The sequence below is a fragment of the Cervus canadensis genome, chromosome 1, assembly GCF_019320065.1.
Source record: "Cervus canadensis isolate Bull #8, Minnesota chromosome 1, ASM1932006v1, whole genome shotgun sequence".
Classification (NCBI taxonomy): Eukaryota; Metazoa; Chordata; class Mammalia; order Artiodactyla; family Cervidae; genus Cervus; species Cervus canadensis.
Genome location: NC_057386.1, coordinates 24846310 through 24863641, shown reverse-complemented (window position 1 = coordinate 24863641; position 17332 = coordinate 24846310). Strand labels below are relative to the sequence as shown.

Genomic DNA, 17332 nt, shown 5'->3' with positions numbered 1-17332 from the left:
TTAGCGAATGATTATATATGTGGCAGAAGAGAACAAACTTGGCATTTTAATACCCAATTTAACACCTTAATGACTAAGTATCTTAATACTTAAATAAACTTCTTCTGTTTTCTGTTTTTCTTAATACTCGGTAATAGAAACTGGTAAACTTTCACTTTATGACCTTTATTCTACAATCGTATCTTGTCAAACTACACAAAGCAGTGTTTGGGAGGTGACCGACTTTTTGTTAGACTGTTTTCCCACCTTACATCAATCCTCACAAATTCAGAGAAAATCCATCTATCCCCATCTAGGTAAGCCAGGAGTGCTGTCCCCACAGCACTGTTTCATACAAAGCCTCTGAAGCATCATTATTTTCCAAAGCTTGGTGGAGGATATTTTAGTAAATTCTGTAGCCTATTATTAAGCCTATTAGAACAACTACAGTGGCATAAAGTGAGGCAGTGGACCATGAGGTGGAGACCTAGATACCATGTGCTAGTTTCTCCATCAACATGAAGTTATAAGACATCAGGGTAAGTCACTTAATGCACCAACTCAAGTTTCTTTACCTATAAACTGATAGCAATATCTGAAAATTATAAATCATGAAGAACTGATTTATATGAACTATGACACATGCAGCTGGAGCTAATAATACTTTTATACAATCAACAAGCTGGCTATAACTAGAAATGTGCTGCCAAATTTGCCGAACATGACCCCCACACACACTCCCATTACCTTAAGCATTTTTAAAAAATCCTTGTTTGATGTGATACACTCCATACACAGTAATAAATATATTTATAAGACCAGGTTAAAAAAATCTTGATACAGGATTTCTAAGACAAAAAAACAACTAAAAGTGTCTGAATGCTTTTCTACATCATTATTTCACAGCTAGAGGATGATAGTGTTTGTCAGACGGATATTTTGAATTTTGTACTACTAAAGTAATCTCTCAGGGATGTAAAAATATATTTCAGTTCATTGTATATCTTCGTTATTAAAAGCAAAATCCAAATGTATCCATAACTACTAAAAATTGAAGCACCATTATTTAAAACATTTAAACTGTGGAAATTCTAAAAAAATTAGTCTTAAAACAGAACAAATCAGATAAAACTGTACACCACGATCTCTAGTAACAGCGTATCTCATATTTAAAACAAGGGACTAGTTCAGAGTCAATAACTTTATTAAAAAAAGATTAATACTAAAACTTTTCAATGACAAAGAGACAAATCTGTAACAGAAAGTCGGAGATACTTTATTTTCACTTCTAAATCCAAAGGCTAGGTATAGCAGAGTTGTAAAAATGGAATCCCACTTAGTCTGATTCACACAAATATTAATGTTTAATCTCGTTTTCAAAGTCCCAAGAATGAAAACTTGCAGTTAAACACTGAGCAAGCCACATGTTTAGGTAATATTTCTTAAAAAGTCTTAAAGAAAAAGATATGATACAGGACCTAAGTTTTCAGTGGCATATATGCTATTAATACATGTTCTGAAATCTGATAGGTCACATCAGTCCTGAATTAATTTTTAATTAAAAAAAACAAACAAACTAACCGAGCTTTATACTTTTTCTATGCCACTATAGTTTTCTTTCACCTCATTTTAATGTCGATCTTCACTTTATGTCGTTTTCAGTTTTCTTCCAAAAATCTTCCAACAGTATTCCTACAAAGCAAAATTTGCGGAAAAATGATAATTAGACAACATGTATACGGCAAATTTTCATGACTAAGTGGCCCAGTCACTAACTGCTAATTAATATATGTATATGGAATGTTTGTATTCTTTTCAATTATCAAGGCATCAGTGTGGTTTTTTAAAACCATGTGCCTGTGTATGCTTGCCTCTATGTGAATGGCTCACACAAATATAACACTACATTGCTATCCTAGAAAAGGAAGGTCATCAACAATTCAACTAATTGGTACTTCCTTTCATTAGGAATATTTAATCCCATGCCACTAGCCCAAAGAATGAACAGTTTACAGGTTTCAAGAACCCTCAAAAAGACTGACTTTTAATAGTTCTTTAAAAACCCAAATTCATTCTACATGGTTCATCAGTTCTTTGTGTTTCTGTTTAAAGGTGTCTGTCCTTGCTATTCACTGCTGCTTTACATGTATCAGCCAGTGATTATTCCTAATATACCTATGGCTGACTGCAAATTCTCCTACACAGTAGGAAATATTAAACACAACATACCTCTTAAAGACTTGAGAATTGCATTGAATGTAACAAGGCGAATAATATGAAGTGTTTATTGTATTTAAAATTCTTTAAAGATATCTAATTCTGGGCACCACTGCATCCCTACACACAGTTGAAAAAAAATTCCATTCTGTTAACATCTGATTATAAGTTTTCACGCAATACACAAAAAACCCCTCTGTGCTTCTTGTAAAGAACAAAAAGATACACAACAGTTAAGCGTAAAGATCACAGGCAATAGCATTCAAACATGGATGTGGGTAGAGAAAGGAGTACCTGGCATGAGTACCTGCTTAGTTTGACTGAATCCTTGATTTTTAATTTGGCTTTTCATGGGCCGCTCACAACACCAACGCTGTGTGAGGTATGGTAGTCAGCTGCAATAATTCATAAACCCTACACTTCCATCAATCCAATGCTACTGGCTCTCGAGTTACAGAACAAACTGCATTAGAATGCAAGGCAATAAAGCAAAAAACTAGAAACATCCTTGACAAAGAAATACTAGCAGTTTAATTAAAACAAAGTAGTCCAACATGTGCCTCAGAAATATTTAAGTTTTAAAGCATATGTCTCTGCCAATGTACCAACACAAGATGGACTTAATACCAAAAAGAAAAAAAATAAAAAAACAGTTCAACCTTTTTATTAAAAAAAAGAAAAAAAACAAGAAATGACAGCAAAATCCCTAAAAAAAGGATAATTAACTTTTCAATGGCGACTATATTACAAACGTGGGCAATAATTTGCAAAGAGGCACACTAACGGGGGGCACGAGTCTGCTACAAAATAGCTGAGACAAAACAATGTACCTCAAAATGTTTTGCAGGACTACACTGTCTTTTCCTTCAGAAGATGCTTTTGTATGTCTTCTTACTCGGCTTAGTTCCATCTTCATCTGTGCATACTTACGCTGCACTGTCAAACAGTAACAAAAAGCCCTAATCAAAGTGAGAAACAATACACTTACCTCTGTCTGATCTGAGGTCTTATCAGATCAGTTTTAATTGGACTGAGTGTCACCTTCAGATTTAATGTCTTCACTGGTCCCATTGACCTCATTCTTAGTATCACTTTCCTTTGAGTCAGTGTTTGTGTCTTCACTCTGCTTTTCTCGACTACTGGACTTCACACTACTTTTTTTATCATCAGATCCCCTCTTTTCTGCCATAAAAGAAGACATTGATCATGGATTTTAAAGTAAAATACAAAACATACATGACACTTTGAAAAGTGAAAACAATTTAGAGATGAAAAGACAATCATTTCCCACAGACTTCAAGTAACACAGTTTGATAAATCTATCAAAGGGATAAAATTTGCAATTTATAAAGGAGGGAGAGGGCAGAACAGGGAATTACAGAAAGCAAAAGGTAAAAATAGTGGGCAAATTCTCTCAAACTGGTGATATGCACAGGCAACACCAAATCACTGCAGAATCTAAAAGTTAAGTAAATTTCACTTGGAGTAAAGACCATCAAAAGGCAAAGGGAAAGGCAAGAAAGATAGTACAAAGAACTGTGTTCACATGAACTAAGTTAAAAAGGTAAAAACAGTAACTGCAAAAGGTGAACATTTATAGGCATGCTTCTGCAACTATTTATTTTTAAATGCAAAAGATGACTTATACCTATATATATTTGAAGACCCAAGAGGGACAACACCAATGAAAGTGGATCTTAAATCCCATTTCAATTACTGAACTTTTGTGCTTCGCTAAGTAACACATACGCCATCTCAAAATTATTTTTTTCCAAAGAGAGAAATAAAAATTCACCTCAGCTGCAAATAAAGGGTGAAAAAAGGTCAGATTTTCCTTCTGTTTTCTTTGGAATGGTCAAACTAGAGACTAGAGGCAAAAAGTGGTACATGGAGCAAGTTATGTCCTAGCTTTGTCAGTTCCAAGTACTGCCTAACAAAAGATTTCTACAGAAAATTTTAAAGCAAACTACAAACCTGGAAAAATCATCTTTCTCTTTAAAACTAAGAACAGCTAGTCTAACAGAATAGTTGATAAGACAGAAAGATGTTTTAAGAGAAGCAGAACCCTCTACAGATTCTAGACAAAGTTGTTAAGACGCAACACCAAATAACTGGGAGAGGGATGGTAACAAAAAAGTATGGTTATGGGGATGTTGGGGGGCACTCACTCAAAGAACATTAAGAATTGCAGATCTTATGTGAAGGAATATATTCAGTCCATACACTTGCAAAATTCACAAAGCAATGTCCAAGTAGCTGACTGCAGGACTTGCTTCATGTCTTGTCTGTTCACTCATGAGAACTGTGCCAGTACAGTGTGCTCTAACTGACCTTGTGGGAAAGTCCTCCCTTTGTGCCTTATGGGCTTCTCCGGTGCACAGGTAGCTTCAATGAGGAAGAGTCGTCTTGTTGCCCCGTAGAGGACTAGTAGTCAGTCCAATAATCTTATCTTCTGCCCTATATAAATATGGTAGATCTTAATAGTCCTAAGGACATCCACAAAGTGTGGTGGACTTCAGGGCTATGGATTAAAAAAGGAACCTCTCTTGACAAAAGAGAGCACCCTAAACTGGTTGGTGTTAACAAAGATAGTTTTGTGCAAGAAACCACTTTTTGTTTGTGAAGTGAGATAAAGTGTTTTCATTACAGCACGTGAGCTCCCTCTTACTGTCATTTCCAATGTTCACTACTACTCATATCTGACCTCAAAGTTCAGGCCTTCAGTTATATATATAAGAATGGCTAACTGGCCACACGGTTATTTGAAAAAAATCAATAAATTATGTCACTTTTAAAAGAGATCCCAACATTTAAAATAAATCTACAATGGCAAACCCAATCTTTCAAGATAGACCAGAGACAGAGTTTTCCCTGAATCAAGTCTTCACTCCTTCCTCCACATCTCACCAGGAAAATCCATTTGTCCATAATCTAAACACAATGCAGTTTATTTTATGTAAACAAGTCTGATTATAGTCTATGATGTCATCATTGTAATAAGGATCATAGCTTGGCAATTCATCCTCTCTGCTCTCTCCAAAAATTACATAAACTGTTTAAGTCAGGCCAGTGCAATTTATAGCTCAATTTTGATCCTAAATAGTTATAAAAGCTGCCTAGTTTCTGTCCCTGAGAACTAATCCAAGTATTTTAAGTGACACAAATGAAGATACAGTGAAGAGCTTTAGTTCTCAAAGTGATTACTTTCATCTCTGACAAGAGATATATCTGGTTGTTGAGAGCTGACCCCCCAAATACATTATACAGAAAGTCTTGCCAAAAGGTTGAGTGAAGCTTAGTTAAAAACTAATAAAAGTCAGTTAATGGTATCAATTGCCTTTTGAATCACAAAAATAACTTCTGAACTTAAATGGCAGATACTAAAGCTCATGAAAGTTTTGAAAATCACTGTTTCCTACTTTTTAACATTTGCTCCATGTTCTAGAAAAAGCCAATATATCTAAATATTTTAAAAAGAGAAGGTGCACTTATTTGAGGAAAAATAAAAGCTGAAGACTGAAGGAAAAAAAAAAAGATAATCCATTGTTTGTGCTGGTTTCCTAACTCAACTCAGTTAAACCCCACAAAAACCAGACTAGTTTCATAAAAGAAAATAATGAGTATCACATACATGTCTAATATAATAAATCCATACGTGAGCACACATGTTGGTGATCAAACATGGACACAGATAGGCAGAACAGAATGGAATAAGCAGAGCCAAGAAAATTAGAAATAAGCCCTTTCTCTCATTCCTGAAAACCATGCAAAGCAGAATAGCCCAGTCCAAAAAAAAAAAAAAAAACAGGTATACAAAGAATCTGAAGAATATGCAGAAATGGGACCCTAATGATTAAAAGAATTATCGTTCATCGTTCAATGAAGGCTAAGTTGAAAGATGAGAATGTGAAAACATGCCAAAGAGAAAATGAAAAGTCGATTAAGAGTGCAGTCAACCAGCTATTGGAATGCCACAGAAAATCAAAGGAAAAAATAGATGGGAAAAAGCATGTTTCAATAAAAAAGGCGCGCACTGGGGGGGAGGGGGCATGGCACGCACACATAAGGCATTCAACTTATGCAAACTTAGAAGTACTGTAAATGCTGTACTTGAAGACCAATGCAATACCGTACATTTACTCTTCAAAATATTATGGAACACTGCAGCAAGTATTGTCAAAAAAATTAAAAATGTTGCAATAACCAAGAATTCTATAGCCTAATAATCCTAACAGGTAATGCAATACTTGGAAAAATCTAAATGATAAGCCTTGAAGATATAAATTGAAGTATGCAACTTTAACATGTTCTAAGAAAACACAAGGTCAACTGTCATTCTCATAAATCAGCAGGAGAAGGGAAAATAAGACTTGTCTCCTATTGAATGGGGTTCATCGAAAGTAAAAATAAATATAGCCTGAAGTGGAACTCTGATTGTGTCTATAAAGAAAAGTGAGTTAGTGAGGAGACAAAGTGAAAATGGTCCCTTAAAGAATCAAATTCTCACAAAAACTAACCTTTCTCCTTCGATTTTCTATCTTGTTCTCTGTCTCGACTTTTGCTCCGGTGCTTATATGACTTTCGATCTCGGCTTTTTGATCTTCTTCGATCCCGACTACGAGATCTATGCTTTCTTTCTGATCTATCATGGCTTCTGCTTCTTCGTCGATCTCTACTTCTTAAATAATTTGAAACAAAAGGAGAGCAACTTCAGCTGATATTACAGTGAGAAAAAACCTTGAAGAATTACATACTGTTAAAGCAAAAATCACTCTTAAAGGCAAATGAATACAATCTACTATTAAAACACATTTATATAAGAAACCTTAAGAACTGAAAATTGAAAGTCCTTAACTTCAATTTTTCAAATAGGTAATCCTACCCAAAATAATTTATGATTTCAATGTCTTAGAATCAATAAGAGAAGCACTCATCCATTATACTAACTCCCTAATAAGACTGCATCAAATCTCCTTAGGCGGCCTAAGAAGGAGCAGTGAAGTTGCCTACAAGATGAACTTGTTCAATGAGTCAACTCTCATCCGCCCAAGTGCTTAATGAGACTTAAGAGGGTCCCAAGTACCAAGTAATTCACCAGTAACTACTATTATTTCATGCACACTCACTATGGTGGCTCAGACACTAGGTAAAGAAGCCACCTGCAATGCAGGAGACCCAGTTCAATCCCTGGGTCGGAAAGATCCCCTGGAGGAGGAAATGGCAACTGACTCCAGTATTCTTTCCTGGAGAATTCCAAGGACAGAGGAGCCTGGCAGGCTACAGTCCACAGGGTCTCAAAGAGTCGGACACAACTCAGCAACTAACACTTTCACTATATGCCTGGCACTGTCTTATGTGTTCAATATACCTGCTTCGCCTTCTCTCTCTACTTCGTGATCTTTTGTGGTCCCGAGACCTGCTGCATCTTCGGTCAGAAGTCCGGCTTGAATGCCGACTTCTTGATCGACTCCTCTTTCTTCTTTCTCTGTCTCGAGCTCGCTCTTTTTCTCTTTCTTCCTCTTCTCTTCGTCTTTTCCTCTCTCTCTCTTCTCTTTCCCTCTCCCTTTCTTTTTCTCTTTCTTCTCGTTCTTGCTTCTCCTTTTTTAAACGCTCATCACGATCAGGTTCTTCAGTTCTTTTTCTTAATTTTTCCTAAGGAAATCAAATTTGATTTTTTTTAGAACTAAATAACCTTAATGACATTGTCAAACAGCTGCCTGACATGAATCAACTGTAGACCAACTTATGAAATTTGATACCCTAAAAGTGAAATGGAGAAATCTTAACACCATGTATGTACACAAGATATTTAACTAAACCCTCAGGAATATTCCTTCTCCCAAATTCCTGACACTACAGAGCAAAGAAAATAAAGCACCTCGCTAATCTGATAGATAGCTAAATATTATTGGAATTATCACTACTTCAAATAACACAGCAAAAATATCAATTAGAGTTTTAAATCTATACAATCAATTCTTAACCACACTAATATAAAGTACTAGGTATAGCTAAAATATATGCTTATAAGAAACTTACTTTTAATTCTTCTACAGTAGCTTTAATTTTGGCATAGCCCATGTGCTGTTTTCCCATCAAATGATCATCTACCCGGGACTGGGCATCTCCCACTATCAAAAAGGCTCCACACACTTCACAAACTTCCATTTGTTTTTCTTGGGCAGCAAAACTTTCAATTGTCTGAAACGATACATCAGTTATTATAAAATATCTGATCAAGAGAGAACAAACAAATCCCCCTCAAAAATATTTATAACATTTAGAAAAGATTTTTAATTTTGTGAACTGCTACTTTCCATTTCCCCAAAGACATAATACTTAGCAGCAACTTTTAGACAAGGGAAGCATGACAACAGCAATCAACTTTCCAAGAAGTATTAAGACCCCATCCCTCAATTGTAACCCTTGAACTACCCATATCACCTCAAAAAAGTTAATCTACCTTTCAGAAAGCTACCTATTTTAGTCTGAATTCATTTCCCGCTTGGTTCAACAGGTTAAAGATGTGGACTCCATATTAAAAATGTTTTTTGGGACTTCCCTGGTAGCGCAGTAGATAGGAATCTGCCTGCCAATGCAGGGGACACAGGTCTGATCCCTGGTCTGGGAAGATTCCACATGCCTCAGAGCAACTAAGCCCATATGTACCAACTACTGAGCCTGCACTCCACAGCCTGTAAGCCACAACTACTGAGACTGTGTCCTACAACTACTAAAGCCTGCAGGCTCTAGGTAGGGCCCTCGAGTTGCAGCTAAAGACCCCTGTGCCTCAATTACTGAAGTCTATGAGCTTAGAGAGTGGCCTCCACTTTCTGCAACTAGAGAAAGCCCAAGTACAGCAATGAAGACCCAGAAAAACCAAAAATAATAAAAATAAGTAATAAAAAAAGTTTTTCAAAATCATTAAGGAATTGAACTCACTGCATATAATCTGAACATACCCTTTTAATATTTGGGAACCAATGCTCAATTATATTTTACCATCAATATCCAAAACATGTATCCTGTATCATCTAATTGAAAGTTAAGTAAGTAGGAGGTACTATTAGGAGTATACCAACTTTGTAGTAAGGTAATTTGATTAGTAACAAAACAAAACAAAACAAAACAAAAAAACACCAAAACCTAAGCCCAACCAAAATACTTAACTATTTAAGGCATAGGTTACCAAGCCAGCAGCTAGAGGCCTTTTTGCAAAGTCTTATTGAAACAAAATTACAGACATTTGTTTACACATTGTCTAAAGCTATTTTGTAACATAAATATAAAAACAGAGCTTTTATTACAATTCTTACGACCTGAAATCATAAATACTACGTGACCCTTTAAAATAAAAGTTTGGTGACATTAGAAAATTGTTCGTGAATAGAACAGATCCTAGCAATACACAGCTAACAGCATGGTTATACCAAAATGAGGCTGCTACTCACCGAAGTTGTGGACCTAAGCAACTCTCTCTCTTCTTTTAACTGTTCAACTAATTTCATCATTCCCTGGGCTTCTTCTACTTTTCCTTCAGATCCTAATTCTTCAATCTGAGAGGAATTCAAAAAGCAGTCAGGATATCTTTCTAACCACACTGTCCTAGTATTTTTTTTACCCTCCAGCTTCATTAGCATATAGAAGTTGTTCGGGGCCTGTTTTGTTTCATTTAGTGAAGCCTCTTTGGTGTGATTTACCCTTAATCGGTTTTTTCCCCCACAGCATTAACTATGTACACTTGGCAGAAAGCACACAGACACCCTCCAGGGTAGACTGGATCCTAGAAATCCCACGAGTCTCCCACTGTCTCTGTGATGCATCTCCTCCCTAAGCGACAACCAGTCTGTTTCTGTCACTATAAATCAGTCTGCATTTTCGAGAACTGTTTTTAAATGGAACCACGTACTCTATTCCTTCTGTGAGGCTCTGGCCTCTTTCACTCAATCTAGTATCTTAAGATTCATCAATATTATTACAAACAGTTAATTCCTTTGTATCACTGTGTACTATCACACTGTATAGATACATCACAATTTGTTTACCCATTAACCTACTGACAGACATTTGTTTCCAGGTTTGTCTGGGGTTTTTTTTGGCACCTATTATGAATAAAGCCTCTATAAACACTGGTATACAACTCTGTGTAAACATATGCTTTCATCTCTTAGATTAATATCTAGCAGTGGAATAGCTCATGGTGCATCTCTTAACCTTTGAAGAAAGACACTCTTCTAAAGTGCCTGCATCATTTTAAATAACCCCAACAGAGTAAAATAGTTTGTTTGCCCAGATCTTCACTAATACTTGATACTGTCAGTCTTTTTAATTTTAGCAATTCTAGTAGGAGTTCCAATTCTTACCTGCTGCAGGAGTACATCAATTTTATCTGTTAGAACCTGAATTTTTTCTTCATTTTTGCCTGTTGGACCAGCTGCCTGATGAAGACAATAGAATGTGTATTATCAACAACTAAAATACAAAAATAAACATTTAAATTTCCATATACCATACCTAGTATTCGTATTTAATAATTGAAATGCTAAACCACAAGGACAGTAACTCAATTATCTCAATTTTTGTTAATCAGCTGCATATTTTGTCAGTTACTGATATTTCAGATAAAAAATTTCCGATTAACAAAATATTCATTTACTAATAAAGATCGGGAAAAAACCACCTTTTTAAGTTTTTATGTCATTTGAAAACATATAAAGCAATGACTGAACTTGAGCCCAAGTTTCAAGACTAGGGAGATCTCTGAGTTTCCAGAGGAAAGGACACTTTACAAAGTTCGTAAATTAATTCATACTCACCCCAGACGACTGCTGGTTTTGAGACAATGCCAAACGAGCATGACCTCGTCTAATTCTACGTTCTACTTCTGCCAGTAAACTCTGTAAGTATCGCAAAAAATCTCTCTCATAGCCAACTTTCATAAAACGAGAACTCTTCTCATACCTAATAAAACAAAAATAAATTATTTTCTTTCCAATTCTTTATCCATTTACAACTCTCATATTCTATCTTCACTAATCTCATGAACTACTACATTCAGACTGAAGAGTAGGGAATTCCCAGGCCAACTATTAGGACTCCCTGCTTTCACTGCTGTAGGCCTGGGTTCAATCCCTCGTCTGGGAACTAAGATCCTATACGCCACGTGGCATGCCCATAAAAGTTTAAAAAAAAAAAAAAGAAAAAGAAAAAAAATCTCAGAAGTGTAAACCAGGCACACACATAAGAAGTGAATTTCCAGTTGTCCCTCATCCTGGTAAAGAAGGTAGCATTCAACAGTGTATCAAGAGCACAGATGGTACAAGTGGGCAAATCTAGGTGAACACTATACTGGATTCGTGACCCTGGCTCCAGGACGAGTTTCATTTATAAAATTAGGTCTGTTAAAAGACAAATGTGAAAGGGAAAAAAAAAAAAAAAAACTTGAGTGAATTCTCTGGTTAGGACTCAGTGTTTTCACTGTCATGGCCTGGGTCCAATTCCTGGCCAAGGAGTTAAGATCATACAAGCTGGGAAGAGCAGCCAAAAAATAAAAACTGGAGGAGGGCATGGCAACCCACTCCAGTAATCTTGCCCAGAGAATCCCATGGACAGAGGAGCCTGGTGGGCTACAGTCCATAGGGTTGCAAAGAGTTAAGACATGATTGAAGCGACTTAGCAAAAAATTTTAAAAAAGGTGGGATATAGGGGGGAAAAAAAAGCTTAGGCTTATTCTTGGCATATAGTATGAACTTATATGGTGATGCTACATATAGCTGTATCACTTTCTAAGACCCCCAACTAATGAGTAGGACCTCGACATGACATTCATTTTACATAAATTCCAATTATTTCTTCAATCCTTATCCTCTTTAAAGCAAATAAAGACTGGGGGTGGGGATGATCCCAAAAGAGATAACTTACTGTTTTCGTAGATTTTCATCATGAATTTTTTCACATGGTCCTAAAACAACAAGAAATATGAATGTATTCAATATAAATTACTGAAATCAACTTTTCTCTTGCCAAAACAAAGGAAGTTATTTTTTTTAAAAAAAGGAAAGACGATCCATTTAATCACTGAGTGGTCTGCAGACACCTAAATTGAGCCTGCTAAATCATGAAGCAACATGCCCGAGTACGCACATGAAAATTGTTCTCCTTAGCTTTCAAGATGTACTATATGGTAAAAGAAGAGAGGGAGTAGGAGGGATGAAAAAATTATTCCTCACTGCCAAGAAGTGAGCTAGGATGATGGCAGACCTTTGGTCTGAACCACCACTGACGTTTTATTAGAGTCTCTGTAAATTAGGGTGTTAGTTGTAAGACTAACACCCTAGTCCTACCTCTTACCATCTCCAAAAGGCAATCAATTGTAACCCTTTTAGCTTTATCTTCTGGAATTTGCCTCCATATTTCTAAATTTTATGCTTATTTTGCTTTTTCTTGGTTTATCTTAGGCATGAAAAATTTAGTTTAAATGAACATGCAGTGTTTATATTTTGATGCCATGTCCTATTAACTCCTGCTTTAAGCAAAAAGGGCATTATGATAACACTTTTGATACACTTACTGGAATTTTTTTCTTCAGTTCAGTCTCTTGTATGTTCTAGTTCCAAATTCACTCCAGACACTAACTCAGCTATAGAAACTAGCTCAATAATAATCTCCCTCAAGATTCAAAATATATCAGATAATCAAACCAGCTTTATTTTCTTCCATGAGCTGCTTCAATCTGAGCTACTTTTTCCCCCCTAAGCTCACTAGTCGAGTTGTCATCCTTTGAAAGTCATTTTCTGGTCTGTACTAGATACAGTTTACTGGATCTCTTATTTTTTTCCTTCTTGGTTTACACCAATGAGTTTCCACAGAAAAGATTCCTGGTAGATAATGTTGTTGAGACCACGCATGCCTGAAAATGTCTTTTTTCAAACTCATATTTTGCTGTTTGGCTATACAGCTAACCTAGGTAGAAACATTTTACCATTCAGAATCCCGAGGATGTTTCTCCAGTGTCTTCAAGCTTCCAGTGTTGTTACTGACAAATCGAGGACATTCTGATTGATAATCTTGTGTGCCCCACCCCACCCCTGGTGTTCTGGAATTTCACAATGATGTGCTTTGGTATGGATCTTTTTATCATTTGCTGTGCTGAGTTCTAGAAGGATTCCACTCCATCTAGAGAGTAAAATCCTTCAATAATGCAATCTTAAGATTTTTCTCTCTTCTGTTTTCTCTATCTAGAACTCTCTTAATTAGCTATCACAGCACTGGACTGATAGAATTTTTTCAAATTTTAATTTTTTCTCAAACATACCACAATTTTATCCTCAAAACTTCCCACTGATGTTCATATTTCTCTAGTTCTAATTTCAAGAACTTTTAATTTTTTCAAAACTTTTTATATAGCATCCTATTCCTCCTGATATTTTCTCTTACTTCTCTGAGGATACTAAATTTAGTTACAGCTTTAAAAATTTCTTTCTTCTGTTTTCTACCATTATCCACCATATTCCACTAAATTCTTTTTTTTCTGTTGGTTTTGGTTAATCTTTTATGTTTGAAGGTTTTCTTCAAATAGCAATCCTTGGCTGGCCAAACACTTCCAAAATCTGACTTGAAGTTGGTATGCACAGGCAGGGTTTGTCAACTAACAGGCTTTACCATAGGAAAATCAGGCAGCAAGACTTTCTTTTAGGAGATTCCCCAAGGGTCAGTACCTGTAGATCACTTCTCTGGAACTGTTCACTTTCTCTAAAGAATCCTCTTCTCTTCTGCCTGGGGAAAAAACATCTGGCTGTATCCTTCTAGGAACAGGGCAGAGGAAGGGAATGGGAAAACCTCACTATTAAGAAAACAGACTCATTTAATCTCTCTTACAGTCTCATTTTTATTCATTACTGCCCTGTCCTATATCTGTAAATCCCAATACCTAGATATATCCAGCCATAAAGTGCTCTTTATGCTTTAGGGCAAGCATTGTGCTTAAAGAATTTAATTTCCATTTTATGTTTCTAGAATGATACTAGTTATGTACCATCCTGGAGAGAAAATGGTCGATTATTTTGCATTTTGTGGTTCATTTAGCCCAATTTCTTCAGAACATAACCCCCTAGTCTCCAGTGCTGTAGGCATGGAAGACAGAATTACCTGATGCACAGGTCAGACCACCCAGACTAGTGCTTCTCAACATGGGGCAGTTTTGCCAGGGATATCTAGAAGTGCCTGGAGGCATTTTTGGTTGTCAAAATTGGGAGATTTTCACTGACATCTACTCCATAGAGGCCAAGGATGCTGCTAAGCATCCTACAACCCACAGGAGACCCTCCCACCTCCCCAAACACAGAATTTTCCAGGTCAAAATGTCAAATGCCAAGGTTGAGAAACCCTGAACTAGACTAATCTCTGGTTTTCAGCCCCATAATTCAACTCTGCCTTCTATGGTACCTGATGCCTTCAAATCCTGAGCCTGTCCAGGGTTCTGCTGATCAAACTCTTGCTTCTGTTTAATATCCCCTTCTGCAGGCTTTTAGGATACAGGTTTCTCTGCTATTCTTCCATCCACTTGTCATCTTCCAAAAATTTGTTGACATCTCTAATGTTATCTCGTCTTCCGTTTACACCTTTTTTGTTTTTAAATTTTCATTTTAGTGGAGGGGGTTTCAGGAGGGAATGGAAATACATATGTAGATTCAAATAAGCCACCATGTTTAATCAGACTGGCATTTGTTAATACATTTTTTAAAAAGCCAGGAAAGAAATTATCAACACCTTTAACAGAAAACTTCTTTCCAAAATTATAAAGTATCACTTTCTCTTTAATCATAAATGCAATAAAAATTATAGAAAATTTACTTACCAAGATCAGAACGAGTGTTTGTGAACAATTCCGCAGGACAAAAACCACAGAGGTAATATTTACAAACCTAGTGAAAAAAACAAACGTAACTTAACTTTTTGAAATTGGTCAGTTTTAAAACTATGCCAGAAAAGAATGCCAAATAACCATTTTCTCATTTCATGATCTACATCTTTCAACCAAGTAAGTTTAAGAACAATTTCATTTGTTAAATCATTTAGTTAGGCAAATTAACAACTTTCAGACTCCTGGATTTCAGTATAAGAAATGCAAGACTGACAGTTGAGAGCATTTTCAATTTCTACCATAATAGAAATCACTGCCTTACTCCCTAGAAAAAACAAATTTTGGATAAAGACATCCAGAATAAAGGTAATTTTTTTTATTTAAAAAAACAAAAAACAAAACTGCATTGTTCTTATTGTTTTAACTTTGTTAAAGATTTACACACGAGATTTAGAAATCACTGCCTAAATTCCAAATAACACTCATTTAAAGCGATCTGGTTCAGTATCTCATAACAGGTCCTAAGGTGTCCTGGGTATTTTCACACATGCCAGCACTGAGTGACTTCTAAGGTATGAGGAAGAATTATTAACATGAGACCAATTTTCAATTCTCTCGCACTGGTACTTTTGTAACTCCTTCAGATATATTCTGAGACTGTTCTATCCTAAATTTAATTTTGTAACACTGCAAACCAAAATCTGTTAAGCAAAATTCCAAAATATCTCCATATAACCCTTCAGTGCTATTGGGTAAATTATCAATGTACAAGTATAACATAGAAAAGGTCTACTAAACTTAGGATTGAATGAGTTTTGAGACATTTAGAACTGGATGTTGAATTTGAAATACTATTTTTTGCTTCAAAGATCAATTGTTTTACACTTATTGGAAGCAGTGAGGTTCCATAAGCTATGTCCAGAAGAACTAAGGTCATAAAGAACAACCAGATTCAAAAATTATGTCTAAACAACAGATTTAGCTTTATATCAATATTAATCCTGTCACATGTAGGCATATGTCATAGTATCCTTGTACCACTTTCTTTTGGAAATTCTCCTAATACTTTGAATTATTAAAAAGGCTCAGTATGACCACAAGTAACACGTTGGCGAGGATGTGGAGAAAAGGGAACCCCTGGTACACTGCTGGTAGAAATGTAAATTGGTGCAGCCACCCTGAAAAAAATCACATGGAAGTTCCTCAAAACACTAAAAATAAAGCTACTATATTTAATCCAGCAATTTCACTTCAGAGTATACATCCAAAGAAAATGAAAACAGTAATTCACACCAATGTTCACAGCAGCATTATTTACAATAGCCAAGAAGGAAAGCATCCTTAATGTCCATCAACACATGGATGGATGAAGAAAATGAGGTAAATATACATGCTGGAACAATAATCAGCCATGAAAAACACTGGAAATTTGCCATTCACGACAACACAGATAGATTTGGAGGGAATTATACTTAGTGAAATAAGCCAAACAGAGGCAAAACACTGTATGTATTTGAGGTATCTAGAAAAATAAATAAAATTAGTGAAAATAACAACAACAAAACAGACTCCGCAATGTAGAGAACCAGTGGCGAGAGGGAAGAGGCGGGGCAAATAGGGGTAGGTATTAAGAGGCACAGACTATGATATATAATATAAGTTAAATAAGCTACAAAGAAGGGAATACAGCTGATGTTTTATAGTAACTATGTGTGTGCTCAATCGCTTCAAGTTGTGTCCAACTCTTTATGACCCTATGGAACCCGCCAGGCTCCTCTGTCCATGGGACTCTCCAGCCAAGAATACTGCAGTAGGTTGCCATGGCCTCCTCCAGGAAATCTTCCCAACCCAGGGATCGAACTCCTGCACTGCAGGTGGATTCCTTATCCACTGAGCTACCTGGGAAGCCCCTTATAGTAACTATAAATAGAGTACAATCTTTAAAAATTGTAAATCACTATGTTGTATACCCCAAACTTATATTGATATATCAACTGTACCTCAACTTAAAAAGGGCTCTATATGTGCAAAAGACAAAAGTTTTAAAATGCTATATACTTTTCTAATTATTAAAAAGTCTGATTTGTTCATTTTTGCATCATTTTAAGTGTTTCAGTACATGCTGTCACTAGAAACAAATAGGAATTTAGTCAGGAATGTCAGGTGGTAAAGCTTAACCTGGTTAAGTTTCTGAACTGCTTAAGTTCAGAAATGAACGACAACACATTCCAGGCATGAAAAGACTAACTCAGCAGAGTATGAAATAGTCAAGTG

At 36.0% G+C, this 17332-nt stretch overlaps 1 protein-coding gene across 8 annotated transcripts in view; it reads right to left on the bottom strand.

Annotated features, from left to right (window-relative positions):
• Positions 1 to 1234: 1234 nt before the first annotated feature.
• LUC7L3 (LUC7 like 3 pre-mRNA splicing factor) overlaps positions 1235 to 17332 on the bottom strand; it is a 23094-nt gene continuing 6996 nt past the window's right edge. The window contains exons 2-13 of one of the 8 annotated variants that reach the window (XR_006270045.1): positions 15053 to 15119; positions 12118 to 12157; positions 11013 to 11157; positions 10560 to 10634; positions 9648 to 9752; positions 8236 to 8397; positions 7565 to 7848; positions 6714 to 6874; positions 4528 to 4653; positions 3238 to 3378; positions 3027 to 3132; positions 1235 to 2569 (exon numbers count right to left, since the gene is read on the bottom strand). Coding sequence is in view for 7 of the 8 variants with exons in the window: in XM_043471736.1 (XP_043327671.1) it covers positions 1638 to 1671; positions 3027 to 3132; positions 3238 to 3378; positions 6714 to 6874; positions 7565 to 7848; positions 8236 to 8397; positions 9648 to 9752; positions 10560 to 10634; positions 11013 to 11157; positions 12118 to 12157; positions 15053 to 15119 (1320 nt within the window). In the remaining variant the exon portion in view is untranslated. Of the gene's footprint in view, positions 3379 to 4527; positions 4654 to 6713; positions 6875 to 7564; positions 7849 to 8235; positions 8398 to 9647; positions 9753 to 10559; positions 10635 to 11012; positions 11158 to 12117; positions 12158 to 13913; positions 14528 to 14640; positions 14817 to 15052; positions 15120 to 17332 lie in introns of those variants that run through there. The other 7 variants (XM_043471772.1, XM_043471775.1, XM_043471743.1 and 4 more) reach the window with 7 other exon arrangements.